Raw genomic sequence first — 22,469 nt, 5'->3', positions numbered from 1 at the left:
AAGTAGAACAACTGGTATTTGGTTAAGTTAGTAGACTGAATAAATTCTGCTCAGCAGGAGGTTCTTACAAAAAAAAAAGTTTAGTATACAATTAAAAAGTGCCTCAGGATTGACAGGAATACAGCCACAAAATCTGGTTATTTATTAAAGATTATTGAGTTCCTAAACAAACTGTTCACTGGAATAGCAAAGGAGCCTCAATCTTGGCTTTTCTCTGGTGACTTAAGCCTGTCTACAAGTTATTGAGAGGGAGCAACTAAAGACTAAACTCCCTGCTTATACAATAGTAACTCCAAGAAAGAAGAAAGGATGAAAGAATCCCATACATCAATCTCCTGTTTTAAACTCTGCAACTAAGTTTTACAATTATGTAGAAGTCCCACTGTTGACATCTATCTTTGACCCTGGATTTGTGTACTTCCTACTCTAAAAATTATGCTGAGGGCTCAGTTTACTGAAGTCAGTCTTAAAATAGGCCTTTATTAAGAAAGGCAAAAACTTAAAATTCAGGTACCTCAATCAAGTGAAGAGCCTGCCCACTGACAGAAATCTTTGTCAGTAAATTCAAAAAGACTGGTGACGTGTTTCTTTTCATTGATCAGCTTGGATTCTGATATGAAACAGAGATCTAAGTACATTTTTTTTTTTTTTAACTTTTAGCTCTGAGTTATAGATCTGATTCTTCCCCATGTATGCAAATCCTCTGAATCAAAACCAGAAAAACAAGACTGATCTAAACATAGGAACTTGATGTTTAAACTGTTCTTCTCCTAACCCGAGGGAATATGATCAAATGTGAGAGATCAAAATGCACTTCTTCTCAGAGTACAGGTGGAAGCTGTGACTGCATGCACAGCAGAATTAAGGTGCATAAGATCAGCAGAAGTGACACACATTCCTAAAAGTTCAGAGCATAACACTTGAAGCTGACAGTTGCTAATTATCTGCCATCAGTGACACCTACCTTCAGAGCTCCTCCAGAATCTTTGATTATCCATAAACATGCTGCAGTTTAGGCTTAGCACGGTAGAAGCATCTGTATTTGTCATTAAGCATATGATCAAGCAAAGCAGTGCTGCTGTGCTTGGATAGCTTTTCTTTAAAACCTTGGCAGTAGGTTTTAAAGAAAAGAGCATTTTGTGCATGAAGCAATTGGCTATTAAATAAATCATACCTGGAAACAGAAATACTGCACCTGCAGGAACTTTCTTTAAGGACTTTGTAGAGGATGCTGAAATCATAGGAAGTACAATACAAATGGAGGCACTTATTTTATGCTATCAAAGCCTTCAGAACTCTACCACAGAAACAGGAATCCAAGAAGTTGTCTGAGCTGCTTGTTCTTTCTTAATAGCTCAGAACTCTTTACACATTCTCCTTGAACTTCTGGGCTTTAGCAAGTATATGTAACAGTCTATTTTTTTCCATTTAAACTCCACAGAACAGCTCTACTAAACAAGAGTTTATAGGCCCATTACATGTTTACATACAGCATTATTTGCAACAGTCCACACTCACACACTCAAAACCACTTCAATACAACACATTCAAAACAAAACGGCTTAGTCTCCCAATTTTTATCTGAAAATTCACCAAATACAGAGCTTCAGTAAAAGCTTTGCAAGACAGAAGATGTGCTCATAGTCCTTAAGGGTCTAGATATGCACCTAGTGGGAAACTCATGTGAATTAATCTGCAAGAAGAAATCTCTGCTCCCCTCAAACCCACAACTGGATCCTGCAAAGTACACTTGAGAAGCAGGAACCCAGCACATGCAGAGAGCTCTGCCAACAGCAGTAAGGACATCCTTCCAGCTCTAGGAGAGTAGGCATGTGTAACATATCACAGTGAACACATGTAAAATTCAACAGAGCTATTCTCTATTATGACTGGTGAGGAGAAGAGACTCACTCTTCAATTGCTACACGAGGCTTTCCAGTTTGGGAACAAACGGTCTAGCTGCTAGGAGTAATAAACCACAGCATAGACAAGACTACAGGAGGCAACAGTTGATTCTTACCTTCACTTACTGGGACTTGCTCCTCTCTCTCTTTTGATTCTTCTCCTCTTGGTGCTTCAGCAAAAAGATCACTCTGATCACAGATGAAAATGCAAAGGGGGGAAAGTGGTGAATTTGTTTTTGTAGGAAATTACAGATGCTGATTTTTCCATATTGAATGTCCCCGTCTAAGCCAAGACAGAGGAGGTAATCACCTCTCCCTTCTCAAAAGGATATCTGCAAATAAAGACTTAAACCTAGGTACTCAAATGTTAACTTAAGTGTATACATTCAGAAAAGCAGCTCTCTTCTATAATTTAATTTACTGATCACTAGTCTGTCTGCTGAAGAGAAGGAATGACCTTTTATTTGCACATCTTCAAGGACTTACACTAACTGATCTACAGCTGGTTAGGTCCTGATTATACCCTTCTAAGCTTTCCTACTGAAGTTTATACAGTAAGGTTTGAGGGAAAAATTCAGGTCAGGACGAGCATAAAAATACTCCTGAACTTCATGTGAATAAAATGAATGATTTACACTGCTACTAAAGAGATGTTAAGATGCCATAATGTTGCAGAGAAATACATTACAGCTCAAAAGCATTGCAGGACACTCCCACAGCTGTTCTTGCGTTCTGGTTGCACTGCCCTGTACCAATCTCCAACAACCACGGCCCGGATTTCCAGGAAACCTCCCGATTTTTTGAGTACTGATCACTTAATTTCTTGAAAGTCTCCCTCTTATGCAAATTGGGAATTAGATGCTGACTACCTGGAGACTCAAAATGCATGGTCTTTGTAAAGAACTTTGTAGAAAGAAGGCAAAACACTTCAGAAAGAGTACGGGAGTGCAGGGGTGTGGCAGAGGTGCCAGTGATCAATTGCCCATTTGTCAGTTATAATTTGCCTGCTGCCCTGCTGTGTCTGCCTGCTGGTACAGCACAGCCTCCTCCAGTGCACACGTAAAGTGAAGCTAAGTCACCCTTCCGAGAAGTTTACCTTCAGATAACAGAAAAGCAAGAAGAGGTGTAAGCAGGCAGGCAACAATCCCAGACAGATCTGCTTGGCTGTCCTGTGTCTACACAGATGAGGAAAATAGTCTTAATAGTAAGTCACCAAGAGTTAATCAGTGATGGCTTCATCCAAATTTGCACTGACACAAAGCTGGCTTGCACTATCAGATTATTTTTCTTAATATTCTTTTTAAGGTATTGTCTGCCACTTAAAAAAAAAAAAAAAAAAAAAAAAACAACTCAAAAAACCCCCACATTTTTTCAATAAAGACTGTATTAGAATGGAAAGCATAGCACAGAACTACCTGAACTCCGTGTGTAGTTGAATATTACCAAGCAACAAAATGCTGTTTATCCTCTCTGTCTTGCAGAGGTGGGAATTTTCAGGGATCTTTTGTTTTGTTTTTAAAAGGGGGAAACACCCAATTTCTACAATCTGCAGCATTCTCACCTCTTCATCATCAAAGAGGCCTGTTCCACCACTGAAGAGGCCACCCCTTGAACCAAACGGTGTGAAGTCCTCATCAGTCAGTTTAGGAGGCTTGAAGATGTCATCATCTTCATCTAGAAAGTACAAGAGCCATGAGCTTTGGTAAGACTGATCAAGTTTCAGGAAAGGGAATTAGAGACAACCAAAATAAAAACTGCTTTGGTTCCATCTGCTTTCATAAACATGACACATAGAGGGAAGCTGCTGAAGACAAACTGGGTTGAGCAGTGGCTTCAGAAGGCCACATTAAAGGAAGAACTCTCAAAAAATGTGTTTCCAGCCTTGTTTACAGGCACATCACCATCACAACCTAGATTTGTTTACACACTGAGGTTGAAGAATGCTCACTGATATCCCACCCAGCTTCTATAGCAGAGGCCATGATTTCTTAAATGGCATCTTACAATCCAGCCCAAAATTCAAGAACAAGAGAGGAGGATATCCTACCATCTGATGGAACTCTAACTTCCTTCTTCTCTTTTGGGGTTTTCCTTGTTTTGGTCTCTGACGACAGGGCTTTAAGAAGAAAATTTCAATGAAAAACTAGTCAACATTTACGTACAGTCTGAGATCAATCTATGGCAAAAAGAACATAAAACATAGCAAACCAAGGTGACCTCTGTGCTTTCATATGAATCAGCCTGATGAAACCATTCTCTAAAATACAGTTTCTAAAACTAGTACCTATAATTGCAATAGAATCATTCTGTCAGGCACTAGGGGTTCAACACAGTTGTCCACATGCAAACTAGTGTCAGCTGAGATGTCAGAAAGCAACGCAGCATTCCAGACAGTACAGGTTCCACACCTTTGCAGAACCTCTCAGCATTTCAAATGGCTCCAGATTTATTATTGTCTTCCTTCATTCAACTACCAGAAGCTACAAGGTTACTTCAAAGACTGCAAGATTTCCCTGTAACTGAACCAGGGTAAGCTGGTAGGTTTTATACTCTTGAAATCAGAAGACCTAATTTGATTGTTTCAACTGTGCAAGACATGTATTGTTACCCACAATCCCCTGTCCCACACTTTCCTGAGTCCCCCATTACTACACAAGCACTTTTCAAAACTTGGGATGTAACTCACATGAACGCTCTTCGTCCTGTCTGACTGACACTTCTCCTTTGATTCGGGCTGCCAGCTCATCTGCAAATGATGTTGGCCTCTTCTTTTTCTGAGCAGCAGGGACAAAACCCAGCATATTTCTTATATAAGATCCAGTTAGCAACTTGATGCAATTGCAATTATAAATACTGTATCCTCACTTTACAATATCTTGTCTAGACTTTGCCTGAAGCCCTCAGAAACAGCAATACAGCTTTCTGTTAAGAAAGCAGAGATTAGGTGTGCATCAAGAATTAAAAAACCCCTCAGAATTTCTAGATCTGATGAACACATTATTTTTAATGTCATCTTGCTTTATAAGCAGGAGAAACAGAAGGCCTTTACCTCACAAATATGCAAAAATCCATTTCTTAATGTTCTTGAAAGAGAGCTTTGATACTTGCTTAAGGTGCAAGAATCCCTGAGTTTGACAGCTACCACTATAATCCCTCTAAGGACAGGTTTTTCATACAGGAAGTCAAATTACCCACTCCAGGAAGGCAACAATTACTCACAGGCTTTGTGCTTTCATCTAAGTCTCCATCCTCATCTTCCTCTTTTTCAGAGTCAAATAGATCACAGCCATCATCATCATCTTCATCACTCATCTGGGCTATCCTCTGAAAAACAATTAAAATCCCGTTCACATACAAAATAAACACAAAAGTACATCTGCTTGGATAAAATACTAAAATCAAACTTACAGAAAAGATGGGAACTCACAGCCCATCTGGAGTACTTCACAGCTTTTGAAAGGTAAGGAAGGAGTGCTGCTAGCTCCAAGCAAGTTGCTGCACTGTCTAGCACACCCCAACCCTGTGCTACTGAATCCTGCAACTGAGGACACAAAGGCTTCCCTCACAAGGTGTGAACCACCACCATACACAAACTAAAGACCTGGTATTTAGTCTTAACACAAGAACGCTGTGATCAGCTAGTAAAAAATTGTATCATCTTGCACTGTCCTTAGGGGGGACAGCAGAATGACAGACACTATATGCTCACATCCTGGTTTCAGTCACACCAATAAGAGGGTGAAAAAGATGAAGTGAACTGGGGGTTCACACAGGCAAGAGCCCAGAACTGAACTAAATCACCAACAATCCAAAGATACTTGCTCATCTTAAAGTACATCAGGCATACAAAGCTACCCTATGAAAGTCAGCTGAAAGTAACATCTGAGTGCTTTTGCAATACTGTTTTGTTAGTAAGTAGCTTAAATAAGGGTTATTTTTTGCAACATTGCTTTTTTGACAGATTGAGAATCCCCACTTAAAAGTCTTTTGTAGTGGCACATCTAAATATGGAAAAGATTCCTTCACCTAAAACCAATTACTAAAGTCGGGCTTGAATTTTTCCATCTGAACATTTCCCTTCTCATTCATTATCCAAATGGATATACTGTTCGAATATCTAATACTATTCACATCTTTGATTTCATGTCATACACAAACTGTACTGTTCCTTGCCTCCTGCATGGTAAGATTAGAATTTTAATTATAAACCAAATAAACACACAGAAGCCTAGTTTTCCTGGGGTAGATTCTTCGAACTCTCATGTCTCAGTTATTCCTAAGGAAAACATATATCAGGCAATGCCATCCCACATGGGCTCTGTATCTAATGACAGCTTCCAAGTGTCTTTAAGCCCAACCCAGGTCCACTTTCAGAACACGGTGCCATCTGGGCAAGACCTTCCCATAAAAAGTTATAAAAGTCAGGCCTCACAAAGTTGCTAATAGTCAGCTGTCTAGAGCTCTCATTTCCTCTTCCATGCATGCTCACTGTGCTACAAATGTAAAGTCTTTCAGGTATGTACCAGAGTGTTTAACCATACCGTCTTTTGATCATCTTCACTAGGGTTTCCAAATTCATCATCTGATTCCTGTAACACAAGAGACCCAGAGATTAGTATCACACATTACTTCATCCAGTGGTTAAGGGAGAGGGCTCAGAAACTCTGAACTTGCTGAAGTTTGGACATTCAGATCTCCTCATCATGATCTGACCAAGAAATTGTTCCCCCCACTGCTGACCATCTTTACAAAGGGAGCTCACTAGAAAGTCATTATTTCAGCAAGGACAGCAGGCTCCATTGTGACTGCATCCAAGTAACTTAAAAGGGATTTCACTTTAAGTGAGCAAAGACACCAAAAGCAAACACCTCAGGAGAAAGGGATTGCTTCCATAGCAGTTACAAAGCAGAGACATCCCAACCAAAGCAGGCAAAACACATCAGAAAGGGATATTCCAATGCAGCAGATTTATGAGGCAAAGTAAGACACCTGGAGGTGCATCACTTAAAGCTTTAAACCTGTTCCTGTCAGTCTCCATCCCACTCTTTGTAACTGTATTTTACAACAGATTTGTTCTCCATAAATGCAATTGTTGATAAGAATCTGATTTGTTTCACAAAATTAAATTACAGCGGAATAAAACACTTCAGTTTGGAGTATTCTACTTTAATAACAGCTAGATTAAGTACCACATAAATGCTCCTCTGGAAAGCTGCAGAGGAAATCACTGCATAAGAGCAGTAACAGAAAGTGTATTTATCACAACCAACACAGGGAACAAACACTGTGTAGTAGTATCTTGAGAACCAACATCAAAAAGCAAGGTAGTTAATGGCCTCACATACAAGGAATGCTTGTGCAAAGCAGCTGGTACTTTCCACTCACCTCTTCATCTTTCTCTTCACTGTCAATTACACTTCCACGATCGCTATCCACTGATCCTTCTAATTTAAATGGAAACAAAAAAGTTAAGGACAGACACAGAACAATGTAGTCACCATTTAGGCAACTTAAAGACTCTGTGAAGAAAACTAAAATTCAGGTGGGTAGAGAGCAGTTTGAAAGAGCTTTGAAAGGTGATTAAATTTTAACACTTTGGATTTCTAATACACAAAGCACAAGTAACTGAGAGGTTACTGCTTTGTATACCGGAAAAGTGGTTGTTACACCATGATGAATATGTTTTTCCCCAGCTAATTAACATAAACATATAAGAACAGTACATATAAACATATAAGAACAGTACACAGGATAACCGAAGCAGTGATTTAAAACAGTCAAAAATCTTGGATTAGGAACTAATTACTTGTATAGAAATGAAAGGTCGTTCCAGCACATACCTTCACTAGAGAGATCTCCAAGGCCAACATCATCCTGTTCCATAAACTGCTGAGAGCCAATCAAGTAAGGTAAAGGTCTGTCAATATAGAGATCCTGGAAAGAGACATCATCAGGTGTTTCTGACATCTCAGAACAGCCCTACATGGCTGACAGAGGCAGAAGTCTTACACCCCTTGTTTTAACTCAAGGAAGATACAAGCTTGTTTAGAGTCCCACCAAATATATGCTTCAAGTCAACATACAACTGGATGGGCTAGCTAAGGTTTATTCCTCTCAAAGAAAGTGGTTACTTCTGTTTGTGTAGTCCCAGCTCGTTTTCTACATGCTATCTAATAGAGAATATCCTCGCAAAGACCTACAGGCATGAGTCTTCTCCCAAAACCTGGACCTTGGATTTTTAATTATTGGGACAGTAAAAACCACCTATAAAGATATGGTTTGTACCTAAAAAGCATGAAATCTATATGTATCCCACTCCCACACAGAACTGAGGCTTCCCCTTCAAAGTACACTCCATTACACTAACTTTCTTTAGGATGCCATACCTTAATGCTGGTAGGGTATTGCATCGCAAGACAAGCAGGTTACACAAGGAGTAGCTCAGCAGAGAGCACTTCAGATGCAGTCATCAAATCCTCTTTTTAGGTAACAGGTTTCGCTAACATCAATTTTACACTAAGGCAGTTATACAGCTGATAGAAGCAAAGAGCAAGTCCAAGAAAGCAAAACAAACCCAGCAAGAACAGGCCCCTGTACCTTTGGCTCAAGTATCAGCTCCACTCTTTCGTTACTTTCTTCTTCTTCTGAGTCAGAGTTCCCTGCTTTGATATCTAGCTGTTCAAATGCACTGTCCAGAACCTGTAACCCATAATTCACTGCTTCTTGAATTTTAGGGATTAGATCAGCTTCTTTCTGTTCCCGTGTCTTTTCCTTTAATAACAGAAAAAACACAAGTTCATTGCATTTTACTTAACACTCAATCTTACCACATCATACCTACAAAATGTTAATTTCAAATTAGCACAATGAAAGCTTTTTCACTGTGTGCACTAGAAGGACAATCACGTTGTTTTTTTTTTCTTTTGCTTAACTTAATTCATTTTCATCACTCCAGAAACAGAGATGCATAACCACTTGACCAAATCAGTGCATAAGTCTGGTCTGCTGGATACAGGACTGAGCTTGGGGAGACCCTAACAAATGATCACACGTTGTAGTAGCCTCCAATATCACTGTCAACTTTATGTCTGAGTGACACACACTATTCAACAGAGAGAAAGGAAGGAGTTTGGTTTGTAAGCTGTAAATGTAAGCAAAACAAGTTTGAAAATGAGAAAGTAGCACTCAAGGCAGCTGAAGTTAATTACCTGCTCTGTTTTGTCTCCAACATCAGCTTTGGGAATAGGCTCTTCCACTTCTTCATCATATACTCTCTGAAAAGTCAAGCAAAATTAATTCATGTAAGAGCAATGTACTGCTGCAGGGGCTAAACCATGGGTACCACCACAAAATACACTGTTAATATATAATTAATTACACATTAATTCAAGGAAGCCATGGATGATGTCAAGTACCATAAGCAGCCTCTCAGTGCAACTGAGGTAATTCAAGTTTGCTAACAGACTAACCTGAACATGATAAAAAAAAGGCACTGTTTTAACCTTTCCAACATAAAGCTGGTCTAGACACCTTCAGAGTGAAACCTATAGTTTACTTAGAGGCTGTCTACTTTCCTTTAACTTTCTGTAATTTAGTAGCTTTCCTTCCATACTCACAGAGAGGGTTCACAACATCCCTCAACCTTCAGTTTGTTCTCATGATCCCTCACATCCAGCTCTTTTAGCATTCTTTTGTAGGACCAGCTCTGAGGAGACAAAGGGCAATAAAAGATCTCCATGGAAGCTGCAAACCTAAATCCAGATCTCAAACACAGGTGCAGTTATCCTCTGGGAAGAGACAGATCTCTCACTAACTGAACTGAGAATCAGAAATGAAGATCTATTTCTGTGCAGCTTAATTTGGGAACAAACAGCTGTAAGCACACGAGATTTAAAACATTTGGTACAAACTGTTCTCAGCAGAATCATTATGCTGAACAACCAGGCTAGGTCAGAAAAGACACTGCAGCTCTGAAAAAATCCGCTACCACCAAAACCTCCCAGAATATAAAACCAGTTTTCCATCTTTTCTCCTGCCACCATCTTTCCAATAATAATGCCACAATGAGACACGTATGGCCTGAAATAATGCCGATCAAAACAAAACACCTGATAAAACTCACAGTGCTAAAAATCCTCCAAAAATCTGAAATACTATTTAAGCTCTCCATCTTAATTAGACACATATTTCTAGTGATACAATGTTGCGACAGGCTTTCAAGTATAGCTTTATCTTTCAAAATAGAGATATCTATAAAGTGGCAACATTAACCATAAAATATGCTTGTCATGACCACACAAAGGGGACAATTGCTTGCAGGCCAACACCTTTAATACCAAATGCTTTTGGAGTAAAATAACACCATTAGGCAGATTTACAGCACTGTATAACATTCCTCATATTTAGACAAGTAAGTGCTGACAAATGCTACATTTGTGCAACTTGTGAAGATAAACCAAGACATCCCAGAATTCCAAATTCATTCACAGTTCCAAAACTGTATTAGCAAGGAAGGAAGGTGTCGCTGAAAAGGCAAAGGGAACCTGCCAGTATTGGATAGTGATCACACACGGGAATTAGGATATCCTTTAACAGAATGCAATTAAAAGTCACTTCATTTCTAAATCAGCATTACACTTGCTAGAAAGCTAAATCACCTCTCCACACTACATTAAGAGACAATGACAATGCCTGAAGCACAAGTTTGGTGTTGTAGTAGAATACACTCACATTCTCTATGAACTGCGTGTTGGACAACATAAGAAAGTCATTGAAGACATTATGAAGGCGACAGTCTGTAGCTTTTGTTTCACTAATCAATCCGTCCACCTGTTTTTTGATTTCATGTGTCCTGGAAATGGTTTGCTGTGAGAACTCTTGTAGAAAATGCAGCAGCTGTTGACAACAACAAAGGAAAGCAATAGTCAGCATCCAACTCTTTTTCCTTTTGGCACCGTTTGTAAGACAGGCAGAACTGATCATACACTTCAAGCGAGGACCGAAATACATGCACGTTAGACTGAAACACTCCCACGCACACACACAGGACCAAGTCTCAGCCACTTCATTCTGCCTCTCCGTTCGGGCCACCTCCTCATTTCAGTTTTCCTGCCCGGACCAGAGGGTTATAGGAACGAGAGAGCGGCCGGGCCCCGGGAGGCTGCGTTCCTCCCGCGGCAGGCCCGTCTCGAGCGCCCCGGCCGCTCCCCGGCCAGCGGGCGGCAGCACCGCCCCGCACACGGCCCCAGGCCCGGGGAGGCCGCGGCCCGCGCACCCCTCCGGTGCCGGGCTCAGGCCCGGTCCCGGCCGCACGGCTCACCCCGGCGTCCGAGGCCAAGGACCAGCTCTGGCTGCCCTTACGGATCTCGTCCAGGGACCAGGGCCGCTCCCACACCGGCGCTGGCTCCGCCACGTCCCCGTTCATCTGCGGGAGAAGGACAGTGAGCAGCGGGGCCGGGGCCGGGGCCGCAGGGGCCGCAGGCGCCGCCGCCGCCGCCGCACCCGGCCCGGCCCGACCGCTCACCCTGGGCTCGCGCCGCCGCTGCCCGCGGTCAGCTGAGCGCCGTCACGTGACCCGACCCGCCCGCGCGCGCCGCAGTGCCGCCAGGGGGCGCCAGGCGGCGCGCGCGGGAGGGTGGGCGGAGCCACCGCATCCCGTCCCCACCCACCGCATCCCGTCCCCTCCCACCGCATCCCGTCCCCTCCCACCGCATCCCGTCCCCTCCCACCGCATCCCGTCCCCTCCCACCGCATCCCGTCCTCTCCCACCGCATCCCATCTCATCGCATCCCGTCCCGTCCCGTCCCGTCCCCTCCCATGACTCTCCCGGGTCCGGCCGCCGCAGCTGTGTCCAGGGTCTGACACCCAGCACTGAGACGGGACACGGCTTGTAAGGGACACGGCTGTAAGGGACACACGCTTTAAGGGACACAGTTTTAAGGGTCACGGCTGTAAGGGACACGGCTGTAAGGGACACGGCTGTAAGGGACACGTGCGCGGCGCGCTCTGCGCTACGCGGGGAACAAGTGGAAGGAAGCAGAAGGGTCTGCCGCGCATCATTCCCCGCTGGAGCGCTGCACCGGGGTCTGCTGATGCCCAGGCTTACCAGTAAAAAGGGACTCTTTCCTCCAATTTTTCTTACTGTAGTAAATGCAAGGTTTATCTTAAGCCAAATAAAATCTCCTTAGTTTTAAAATGAATGAGCCTTAATAAACTCATGGCAGAATTCCAGGATTTGCTAGGAGAAAACACACTAACACGAACAAATATACAATGCAAATCGCCAAACTGGAATTCAGTTATCCCTAGGCCTCTGAGGTTAAACACCTCCACTAACATCTCCTGTTCTTGCTATTTTTTTTCCCCAGTGGATAAAAAAGTCTTTCATACCACTGTATTTCATATGGTCTTTACTACAAGTGAATTTGTGAGAAAGCAAATGACAATAAAACAGCCTGTTCTTCCAGGTGGTAGCTAAATAATCCACTGGCAATAATCCAACCTTTATATTAGCACATGGAGTTTATTCATTTACTTCGCTTGACTACAAAGACACCACTCATGTGGAACCAGGGCACTGATTGATCTTACTTGGGTCCTCAAATAAGAAAAAACATGCACGATCTCCAAGTTCTTATATATTGATTTAATAGCTACATTCAGATACTGGAAATACATTGCTAGGTAAGGGACACAGAAACTTCTAAAAGCAAAGTATCACGGTATTCCTTTCAACTCCATTTTTCTGTGATTCTATTACAATACTGGCTCAGACCTTCAAACTTAGTAGAATTTAAAGAATTTTAATAAACAGAGAATAAAGCAGGAACTAAGAAAGGACAAGTAGAAAAATACTAGCCCAGGTTAGTATTGAGCAAGACTGTTAAAAACCACAGATGGGATTATTAAAAAATTATTCTCAAAGCCTTTTAGTATTTTGCCATAGTTTCTTCCTCCGCAACATTCCAACAACCAGAAAAGCTTGCCTTTAATTACTTTCCATATTCATTGACATGTGAATCCCCTTTGTTGAGAATGCAGAGCTCTACTTTCACAGGAATTTGTGCATGATAAAACATGAGATCTATGTGCCCTTTGTGCACTGATACTGCAAAATGTAGGGTCTTAGCATTGGGTAGCTTCTGGTCTGGGGATCTTGCAGAACAGTTTCCATAAAAAGCCCAGCATGATGGCTACAACCTGAATGGTTCCTTAGGGGAAACTGTTTATTTGTGATACACCAGTCTCTGAGTCAAGATTATGAATGGCACAACAAAAATCCGCTTTCTAGAAGTCCTGTCCTAAACATCACAGACAGGGTTACAAAAAGCATTTCATCCTAAAATTCCTTTTAGACAGAAATTTAGATGGGTTCCATTTAAAGTTTAGAGAAAAGACAGCAAGACAGCAAGAAAAATCACTTGGTGTTCCCCTCAGAACTCTCTAAATGATTATGTGACACAAAATCACATATGTCACCAGGCACTAATCTGCAGATTAAGAACCAGAACATGTAGGACCATACGCGGCTGAGGTCTCTGACCTCCATGCTTAAAGCTATGCCAGAGCACTTGGTTAAATTCACAAATATTTACAAGGTAAAGAGAATACTGCAGCCCGCATTCCCAGTAGCTAACAGAAAGTAAATATGTTTTTATAACCTTAGAACAGGATGCAAACATAAAAAAGTCAATGTACAATTAAAAGTTAAGCTTCTGCATCCCATGGGAAAGAACTACAATACAATTTGTGCATTGTTCTTCATTTCCTCGGCCACTCCTTGCTCTCATGCTCAGTAGTGCTGTATGTCTTGGTATAGAGACAGATGTGTTTGTTTAAGCCCAGCAATTTCCAGAATTCCTCTGTCTCCAAGAGATAGTCCCAGCACCTGCATTATCTGCAGGCTGCAAAAAGTCTTGGGGGTGTCAAGCAATGTCAGGGCTTGAAGATGCCTCAGACTCAGTGTAGAAAGGAATATCTGTAGCTAGAAATAAGTACACGTGCTGTCACTGGACCAGCACAGGAGCCTGAAACCTCCAGAGGAACTTCCCCTTCTGCTTGGCATTCATTGCTGGGTAATGCAATGACAGAACACACCACTTGCCTATTAGTGTATTTATTAATTTCAGGGAATTCAAAATCAGGTTTCCTATAAATAGTTATAACTCATAAGAAATAAGAAATAAGCAGCTATGATTACTCAGGTCACCTAAAAAGACCTTACTATATTGAGTGACATGACTTTCTGCAATAAGTTGTGCAAGCAGTAAAAAAAACTAGTCTGATAAATTCAGTTCAGGTAACTAGAAATCAAGGGAGAAAAACAAAACCCACAGTAAAGCAACTAACCCTATAAATGAACCTGGACTCAGACACATGACTTCATTGGTTTGTAGTTTGATCCTTCTTTGATCTGAAAAGTTCATAGCTAGTGGTAAAATCATGGGCTTGGAGAACAGGCCTTACTCTGGAGATCCTTGGTGAGGTGTAGGAATACCTACTATGTCAGGAATAGGGAAACTTCTGTGTTGGCTCTGGTTTCTGAATTCCTTTATTCAGGTTATAAGCTCTGAAACTTGAAATCTCTGACACACTTAAGGGAGTCACCCAAAATCATGCATCAAGTTAGCTTCAGAATGAAGAAACAGAAGAAAAATCCTGAATCACAGTTCCATGGTTTTCTGCTTTAATCTTTAGCAAAACTTTGAAACATGAAACTCATAGGACTAATGAAGTAGTGCTACCCTCCCACTTTTGTAAACAGATCAAGAAATTAAATTTCTCATATTAATTGAGATATGATAGTTGATAGAGCAAGATAGAGCCAGGATGACTGTGAACTTATGTTCCAGGTTAGACCCAGGAAAGCCTTTCACTGAGTGTGTGCTTGAGAACAGAGTGGCTGCACTGCAGACAATGGAACTATCCAGAGGGCTCAAACTAAGGATATACATAAGTGCTTTGCTTGACCCAAGCCCTAAAATCTAGTTTGAAGGCTGCAGAAGTTAATGGGAGTTTTTCAGCTTTCTTCAGTAGATTCAAACCTGTTTAAGCTAAAGATTGTGTTTCCAGTGTATTGGAGATTTAGTTATCTGCATGACTTACTGTGCAAATATTTATCTGCATGATATATCTAAGTTCTATGGAATCAGGGGTGGACTTTGCAAAAAGCTTATTCTCTCACTGAATATTAATCCACCACGAGGACACCAGGTTTTTTTGATGGAAAGTAAGAACACCAAATCATAGAATGGTTTGAGTTGGAAGGGACCTTAAAGATAATCTCATTCCAACCTCCAGCCATTGGCAGGTACACCTTCCACTAGACCAGGTTGTTCAGAGCCCCATCCAGCCAGGCCTTAAACCCTTCCAGGGATGGGACATCCACAAGTTCTCTAGGCAACCTATTCCAGTGTCTGACCACCCTTACAGTAAAGAATTTCTTCATAATAACAATTCTAAACATGCCCTCTTTCACTTTAGAATCATTACCCCTTGTCCAGTCACTGCCCTCCTCATCTTTCTTATTATCCCCTCTTAAAAACTCTGCATGCTCTGGTGAAATCAGTGCAGTGCTATGGAAGCAGTGATCCCTGAAAAAAAAAGTGTATTGAAAAGAGGAATTCACTGGAGATGTAGCCAGATCTAAGACTTTAAGAAGGGACTAAAGTCTTTTAAAGCAAGATCTGCGTATCCTCAGGCAGGCGTTTCGGCACTCAGAAGTGTCAGCCTACAGCAGACAGTCTGCAGCACAGCTGGCAGGGCTCCGGCATCTTTGCCAGGAAATCATTGGCAGAAGACTAAGGTGTTGTGCCTAACAAGCACTTTGAAAGCAAAACCAGTCTTGCTTTGAGGTCTGTATCAAAAAGCCACAAAAGGACTGGCATAAAATTTCCTGTTCAGCCCAGGGTGACCTGGTGGTAGCAAAGCCTGCACATGGCAGGTGAAAGAAAGGGAATGCTTTTACAGTGGTACAAGACACAGGATGGTGCACATCGCCCACAGTTTCTCTACATTTATGTGAAAGCCTTATATCAAGAGATCTGGGAAAAGATACACAATCATCACTGATAGAGTTTGCAAATGATACTTAATGTGCCAAAGAATAACTATGTCTGGTCATCTTAATGGCAAAGTGAACTGTGCCTACTTAGTTCATGCTTTAGATATGTTTTCTTGGTGGGGTTTTTTTGTTGTTGTTGGTTTGTTTTTTTTTCTGTTTGTTTGTTTGTTTTAATTTTGGAGGAATAGGATTTTTTAACAATTCTGTAAAGCATAAAATTTTTATTGACAACAGTGCCCCTGAGAAAAATTTAGGGATGGAAAGCAAGTGTTTTTTATCTAGAACAATGTGGCGCTTAAGACATCTGATGAAGTGCCTGGATACATATACAGGAAAGGCATTATGTCCTTCATAGTATCTGAGGTTGTTTCCACAGCACATACATGCTTTTATACCTTATTTTATATTCAGATTTGAAATGAGATACTGTAAGGTTGGAGACTGTGTAGAAATGGGTGGCATGAATGAAAATGAATTTATGTTACAGAATTGAAGATGAAAACTGCTGTACTCACTGGAGAAAGGTTGTAAGCAGACTCAATACTCTCTAAACATGGACAAGAGGAAGACTTGGATGATAAAGTACTGTTATCTACCATGCCAGAAACAAAGGATCAGAAAGGATATTTATTGAATTTTTTCAGTGAAAACTTGACTTTTGTTAAAATGAAGTTTCAAAATTTAGTGATTATATCAGAAAAAAACCCCAAAGATCAGGTCAGGTTTCTATATACACATATAACTCTGTGTTTAATTTACTCTAAGAAGAAAATTCCCAAATGATTCAGCTTATTTTTTCAGTCTCTAAACCTCATAGGCTAAATTTCCTGCAGGAAATGATGAGTCTCCCACAGGAATGAGTTTCAAATTGCTTGGCAGCATCTGTAACAAAGTATTTTAAATGTAGGCAGGGCCACAGGTGGATATTGCTCTCTGCAAAGAGTTTGTAGGAGTAAGGGAAAGCAGAGTACTTGATTAGCGCTCTGAAATTTATCACTTCTTGGGAAAGTGCACATTTAAAAGTGATCATATACTCTACGATGATTATTCAGGTCAAAGCCAGAAGAGTTCCACAGGAGTAACAGCAGGGTTTTGGTTTGAGACAATTTTTTTTATTTTGGTGGAGGAGAAGGAGAGATGTTGTAAAGGGATCCAGCTTCAGCTAAGGTCTCAATGTTAAGAGGTTTTGATCCTGGTGTGGCCAAGGACCTTTGATGGTATTTCAATGCACACCACAGCACTAACCATAAGTATGAAATGATCTGGCAAAAGCTCCATTTGCTATTGATACCTGATGCATTGCTCAGCATGTTCCAGCTCACTGATAGCAGAATGGATTTCACATGCATTTCTGCCCCACCTAAAAATCACCTAGCTGGATAATACTGTCTACAGCTTAGCTATCTATATTTGTATTCCATCGGAAAGGCATTTTTCTAATCATAATGCTTCGCCGGAATACCAGTTCTGGGCTCAACAATTTCCCCAGGTCAGTGCTCTGCAAAACCAAACATTTTCTCATTGCTGGCTGGAAAAATTTCAGAGATTTCTTTGGATATTACAAAATAACTGCATTTGCATTGAGCAGGCTTTTTTTTTCCCTCCACCTAGACTTGAATTGCACAACACAAAGGCTTCATAAAATATTTGCTCTCTGATTCCACATAAAGATCTTCAGCTTTCTCTGGAAACCCAGAGCTCTTTGGAAGCCAAGCATTCTACAATGGTAAGTCAAAGGGTTAGATTGGTTTGGGTTTCATTTGTAATGGGGATACAGGTAGGTATTTGCTTTAAAACTGCAAAAGGAGAGCGATTAAGAGAATCTTCTAGTTACGCATTTGAAGTGTGACTATATTGTATTTGAAATCTGTAAGGTGCAAAGACAGGAAGACACGTCTGTGAGGGTTACTGTGAATTTTGTTCTCTGCATTGTAGTTCTTTGCAAGGCACTGTACAGCTATGTCTTAGTCTTTCACTGGCTGTTATCCTTTCTTCAGAAATGTTTGTGAAAACACTCAGAATTTTGCAAACACTTAGGACTATGCTTTTAAAACTCAGAAATGTGAAGTACAGTTTAAAAAATAGTCATTTTACAATGAAAAAGTCTATATTTTGTCCATGTATTTTTTCTGTTCTTCACTTTTGATCCCTCAAATTGTGTCCTGTTGCAGCTCTTCAAGCTGCCAAAGGTGTTTGCAGAATCTGAATCAACGGTTAGGTAATGATAAATAGATAAGAGTCCCATGGCCTAGTTTTCATGTAAATTGTGCTCACGTGATCCCAAAGGTACAGACATCAAGAGCTACCTTTGATGTGCATGTCTGGAATGGCACAGGTTCTACAGAGGAGGCAGTGGTTTCTGTAATATACGTTGATTCATAAACAGGGGAGGAATTACCATTTGCTTTTTTCTCTGCTTAAGCTTTATTGCTAAGTTCGTGTTACTTTGCTGACAAATCATTTGCTTGTTGCAACATAAAGCACATTGAGACATCTGACTGAACACCACAAGCTTCCTTATAGGTTTCTGTTTAGTTTTAGTTGAAGATCTAAAACTTTGATCTTTAGAGAGAGGAGCATGCCCAAGCTCGTGTGACTGGCATTTCTAGGAATAGCATGATAAGGAAAATGCTGGAGGGAAAAAATGATAAAACATTAACAGACAACAGCAGAACAAATGAAGGATTTTTGTATTTCCTATTCAGACATGATTGACATGGCATGGACTACCTGTGTTGTTGCAAACACCTGACCCAGGCGCCACAGAATCGCACGCTTCAGGAGTTTCAGTCTTTCACTTTTTCAGTCTTGAACTTCTCCCATTCTGGCTGTGGTGCTCTGCATGACAACTGTGTCTATTCTAGCCTAAAGCCTCTGGAACTCCACATCACAGAAACACAATGAAAATGAAGCATTACCCCCTTCCCAGACCACTCCTTAAACCCTTCTCCTCCTTGCTTTCACTACACTGTCAATGTCACTTAGTCCCATAAGAAAGCTGGACATCAATGATTAAAATATCAAGTTTTTTTTACAGCAGACAGAGGTGTTTCTCCTTGACTCACCTCCTGCCTGAGGCTCAGAACCTCTCAATGTCATATGGCATTCTAATTCAAGTAAGCCAAGCCTCTCACTGGTATTTTAAACTCAGTTTCAACCATCAACAGCCTCAGCAATAGCTTCTGAAGTTCAGAACAGTAACTTGGAAATATCTACTAATTTGAAATCCTTTCTCGTTAGCCTGCAAGTCCTATCAAGAAAATGTAAATAACTTCCTCCTTTGCTTCTCAGTCTCTGGCTACTCCTAAACTTTTCCTTTAAGTTATTCAGCTGGAGCAACCCATCAAAATAAACCTGTGCTCTCTCCTGCTTCTCCAGTCCCTCTACCCTGGTAAAACAATCATTACAAAGTCATGCAGGCTTTTTCTAAAAAAGTTCTGGATGTCCAGCAGGTCCCAGGGGACGTACCTGAAGGTGTCTTACAGATGCTTTGCTGTTGCCCCCACTGGACAAAAGGAAGTGCATCCTGTGTTAAATCCCAACCTGTGTCTGCATGGTTTGACAAGATGGCTGAGGTGATGCTAAGTACAATGTACAGCACTCAAATTTTGCCAAAAGACACACATATATCTCTCTATTCTCTAACCCACCACCTGTGTCAAAAAACCTACTGAAATAGATTTAGATCTGAGATCTCTCCATTGCAAAATGTGAAGCAATTGCTGTACCCAAAAGTGAAGTAATGGGATGCTTGACAAAGATTTTCTGGAAAAAATAGCTGAAGCTGACTCAAAGGCAATAAATAAACTACTCACAAGAGCTTGACAGGGCTTTCAAGTTTGTAATACTATTGAAGTTTTGTGTGATTTCTAGAGACTGAATTTTGGCAGGGAGTGATGCTGCTGACATGGTAATATCACACTGTTTTATATCTTCCCACCTAAATGAAGAAGCCATCAATGCAGGGAAACATCCGAAATGTACTTTCCAATTATTTTCATGTACACATAATACACATGAGGTTATTTCTAATTTTGATTCAGGTTCAGTGACAGCTTTTGAAAACGGAGCTAGTCAATGTGGATTAAAATGCATGGCATGAGCTCTGTGTTTCTTTTACAGAAGACATTTCTGGCTTTCCTTGTTGTAATGGGCATCATAGTGACCCTGAGTGATGCACACTGCTGGAGGAAAATTCACAAGCCAGGGGAGGCCAAAGATGGTAAGAACAAGAAAGGTTCTCTGACCTGATTGCTCTGTGGTAGTTTGGCCCTATGTGGAGCTGCCAGAAAGGGCTCAAAATACAAGAAAGGGGGATGACATTGGAAAAACACAAATAGGGGGCTCCAGCAGCAAGCTGTCAAAAGTAGGGGAAAACAAAGTCTTCCCCTGGGCTGTGTATGGTTGCAGCAATATTATTGTAGTTGGTGGTAGGTTGCTATTGCTATTCCAGCACTTGGAGCTCATCCAGGAGCTGAGAGTGTAAAAATCCTTGTACTTTACTATTGCCCGGAACTACACTTTCAGAAAAGTTCAAATAATTTTTAAACTCTTCAGCCTTTAGATGGAGGCCTAAAGAGCCTGTTCTGTTTTGCTGCTGTCTTATTGCAGGCTGTGAGATGAATGGAAAACTGTATCCCTTTGGACGCATTGAGAGGACAGAAGATTGCTACAAATGCTTCTGCAGCGAAGCTGCAATGGAATGCTGTTCCCTGTAAGTTTGAACTTCCTGGTACCATCATTGCCTGTAAAGTGACTACATCTTTCCATTGGTGGGGATAAATGGGTTTGTCAGGGCACAAGAGAGCCTTTTCTTGTGACCCATGTCACAGAGCTAGTGAAAGCCACATAAAGCTCTTGATTGTTTGGATCCTTATCTGTGTTCGCCTTAGCTCATTTTCTGCTGACTGGGAGTGGACACAAGCCTTTCCAGACACATCCAGGTGGAGCTTGCTTTTAATTTTAAAGGAACCTGTGAGCCCCTCTTTCACTGCAGTTAAGTCTTTCATTAGCTGCCAAAGTGAGGGTAGGGAGGAGTGACTTAAATGAAGTTTCCCTAAGGAGCTTATGATGATCTGAATCCCTTTTCTGAGGTACTTTTCTCCAGTGAATATGCTAAATGTAGAATGACAAGGCTCTGCTGTCATGTATCTCTCCAGCATTCTCCTTTTCTCCACCTGCTTTCTCAAAGGTCCAAAATATCTTGATGATGATCTTTGTTTAGGTGGCACAGTCTGTCAGGGAGCAGCCACCACATCCTAGGCAAACTGGAAATAATGAAAAATTAAAGGAAAAAAGAGAAAATATGAAGCCCATGTTTATGTCACACTGCAGAGTGCTGAGCTAGAAATCCCTTTGCCAGTGCTGAGCATCCTGGTACATCTACACAGTGCAGTGCACAGGGCATTATTTGAGGCTCTGAAAGCTGCAGCAGTGTGGTAGTCAAGCTAGCTCAGCTGCCCTTAGTCACAGTTTCAGACCTCTCTTACTCAGCAGTAGTTCTGGTTATAATCACTGAAGTATTCAAACTTTTATTGCTCTCAAGCTAACATTTGCTTTCTCTTTGCCACTCACAGCTTTCATACCCCTGTTGCTTATGACAACAAGAAATGTAAAGTCGTTTTCAACAAAAAGCAGTGTGACTATGACGTGGTACAGAAGGACGACCCCTCAAAGATATGCCCTGTCTATGCTCGTGTGGGCTGACACCTGCTCCAAACCTCTCTGCACTGTGGAATTCCTCTCCTTCCTACAGATGCTTTGCCATCACAGAGAAGCACAATGACAAGGGAAAATCTTGTAAAAGAGCACTTCAGTAGCTCACTTCTAACCTCCTAATTGTCCTAATTCAGCTTACTAGATGCATAATTAGAGTGTCTACTATCTGCCATTACTGCATTTGTTGATGACAATAAATTGAGGTGAAACATCCATAAATGTTTCATATTGATGTTTTGTTGTTTGCAGTGACATGGAGAAATGTCACCTTCTTTGAGAAAGAAACGTATTTGGCTCTCTATTCTGACATGCTGTGCACCAGTACTCTGGCACAAGTGGCTGCCATGCTATACAGGTTCTCTTTGTTATAAATGATTAAGAGTCAATCCAAAATTCAAAGATTTATTTAGCAATTTCAGAAATCAATTTTGAAACGCCATGATAAATCAGGACAACATCAATCGAATGTTGAGTGGGCAGTGGGATGGCAGCAAAGGTGCCTTTCAATCTTCCCACAAATTCTGGGTCTCAGTGCAGGGTTTTTATACAGTTTTTCTGCCCGGAGGCAATGTCCATTGAAAAGTCCAAATATTCATGTATTCTTTTTTCTCCGAGTGAGGTTTTGAAAGGATTTCCTGGTAAATTGAAAAGATGTCCCAAAAGATCTCCCACATCTTCTTTTGGGGCACTTGATGAACTCATCTCCTAGATTTTCCACCAACATCAATATCAGATTCTTGAGTAGCTGTGAAAGTGCAGCCCACCCTTGATTAATGGGCCATCTC

At 41.2% G+C, this 22,469-nt stretch overlaps 2 protein-coding genes across 7 annotated transcripts in view; one reads left to right on the top strand and one right to left on the bottom strand.

Moving 5' to 3' along the window:
* Positions 1-11,445, bottom strand: part of WASHC2C (WASH complex subunit 2C) — a 33,247-nt gene extending 21,802 nt beyond the window's left edge. For 2 of the 5 annotated variants that reach the window (XM_066191283.1, XM_066191286.1), the window contains exons 1-13: positions 11,224-11,416; positions 10,635-10,799; positions 9,113-9,178; positions 8,502-8,675; positions 7,745-7,838; positions 7,290-7,348; positions 6,446-6,493; positions 5,124-5,228; positions 4,591-4,678; positions 3,952-4,020; positions 3,466-3,578; positions 2,021-2,093; positions 1,175-1,231 (exon numbers count right to left, since the gene is read on the bottom strand). In XM_066191283.1, the coding sequence (XP_066047380.1) occupies positions 1,175-1,231; positions 2,021-2,093; positions 3,466-3,578; positions 3,952-4,020; positions 4,591-4,678; positions 5,124-5,228; positions 6,446-6,493; positions 7,290-7,348; positions 7,745-7,838; positions 8,502-8,675; positions 9,113-9,178; positions 10,635-10,799; positions 11,224-11,328 (1,216 nt within the window). In that variant the 5' untranslated portion in view covers positions 11,329-11,416. The other 3 variants (XM_066191284.1, XM_066191287.1, XM_066191285.1) reach the window with 3 other exon arrangements.
* Positions 11,446-17,585: 6,140 nt separating this feature from the next.
* LOC136293686 (beta-microseminoprotein-like) lies at positions 17,586-21,903 on the top strand. 2 transcript variants are annotated; one of them, XM_066190622.1, is made up of 4 exons: positions 17,586-17,692; positions 20,089-20,188; positions 20,578-20,680; positions 21,543-21,903. In XM_066190622.1, exons 1-4 carry the CDS (start codon positions 17,690-17,692, stop codon positions 21,670-21,672), a joined length of 336 nt encoding a protein of 111 aa, XP_066046719.1. In that variant the 5' UTR covers positions 17,586-17,689; the 3' UTR covers positions 21,673-21,903. The 2 variants fall into 2 exon arrangements, with proteins under 2 accessions (XP_066046719.1, XP_066046718.1); XM_066190621.1 differs by lacking the exon at positions 17,586-17,692 and having other exon boundaries at positions 20,065-20,188.
* The last annotated feature ends 566 nt before the right edge of the window (positions 21,904-22,469 follow it).

The sequence above is a fragment of the Chamaea fasciata genome, unplaced genomic scaffold (genome assembly GCF_029207755.1).
Source record: "Chamaea fasciata isolate MVZ Bird 193981 ecotype frontalis unplaced genomic scaffold, bChaFas1.0.hap1 SCAF_9, whole genome shotgun sequence".
NCBI lineage: Eukaryota > Metazoa > Chordata > Aves > Passeriformes > Sylviidae > Chamaea > Chamaea fasciata.
The sequence above is the reverse complement of the archived record's forward strand: the minus strand, read 5'-3'. Positions and strand labels throughout refer to the sequence as shown.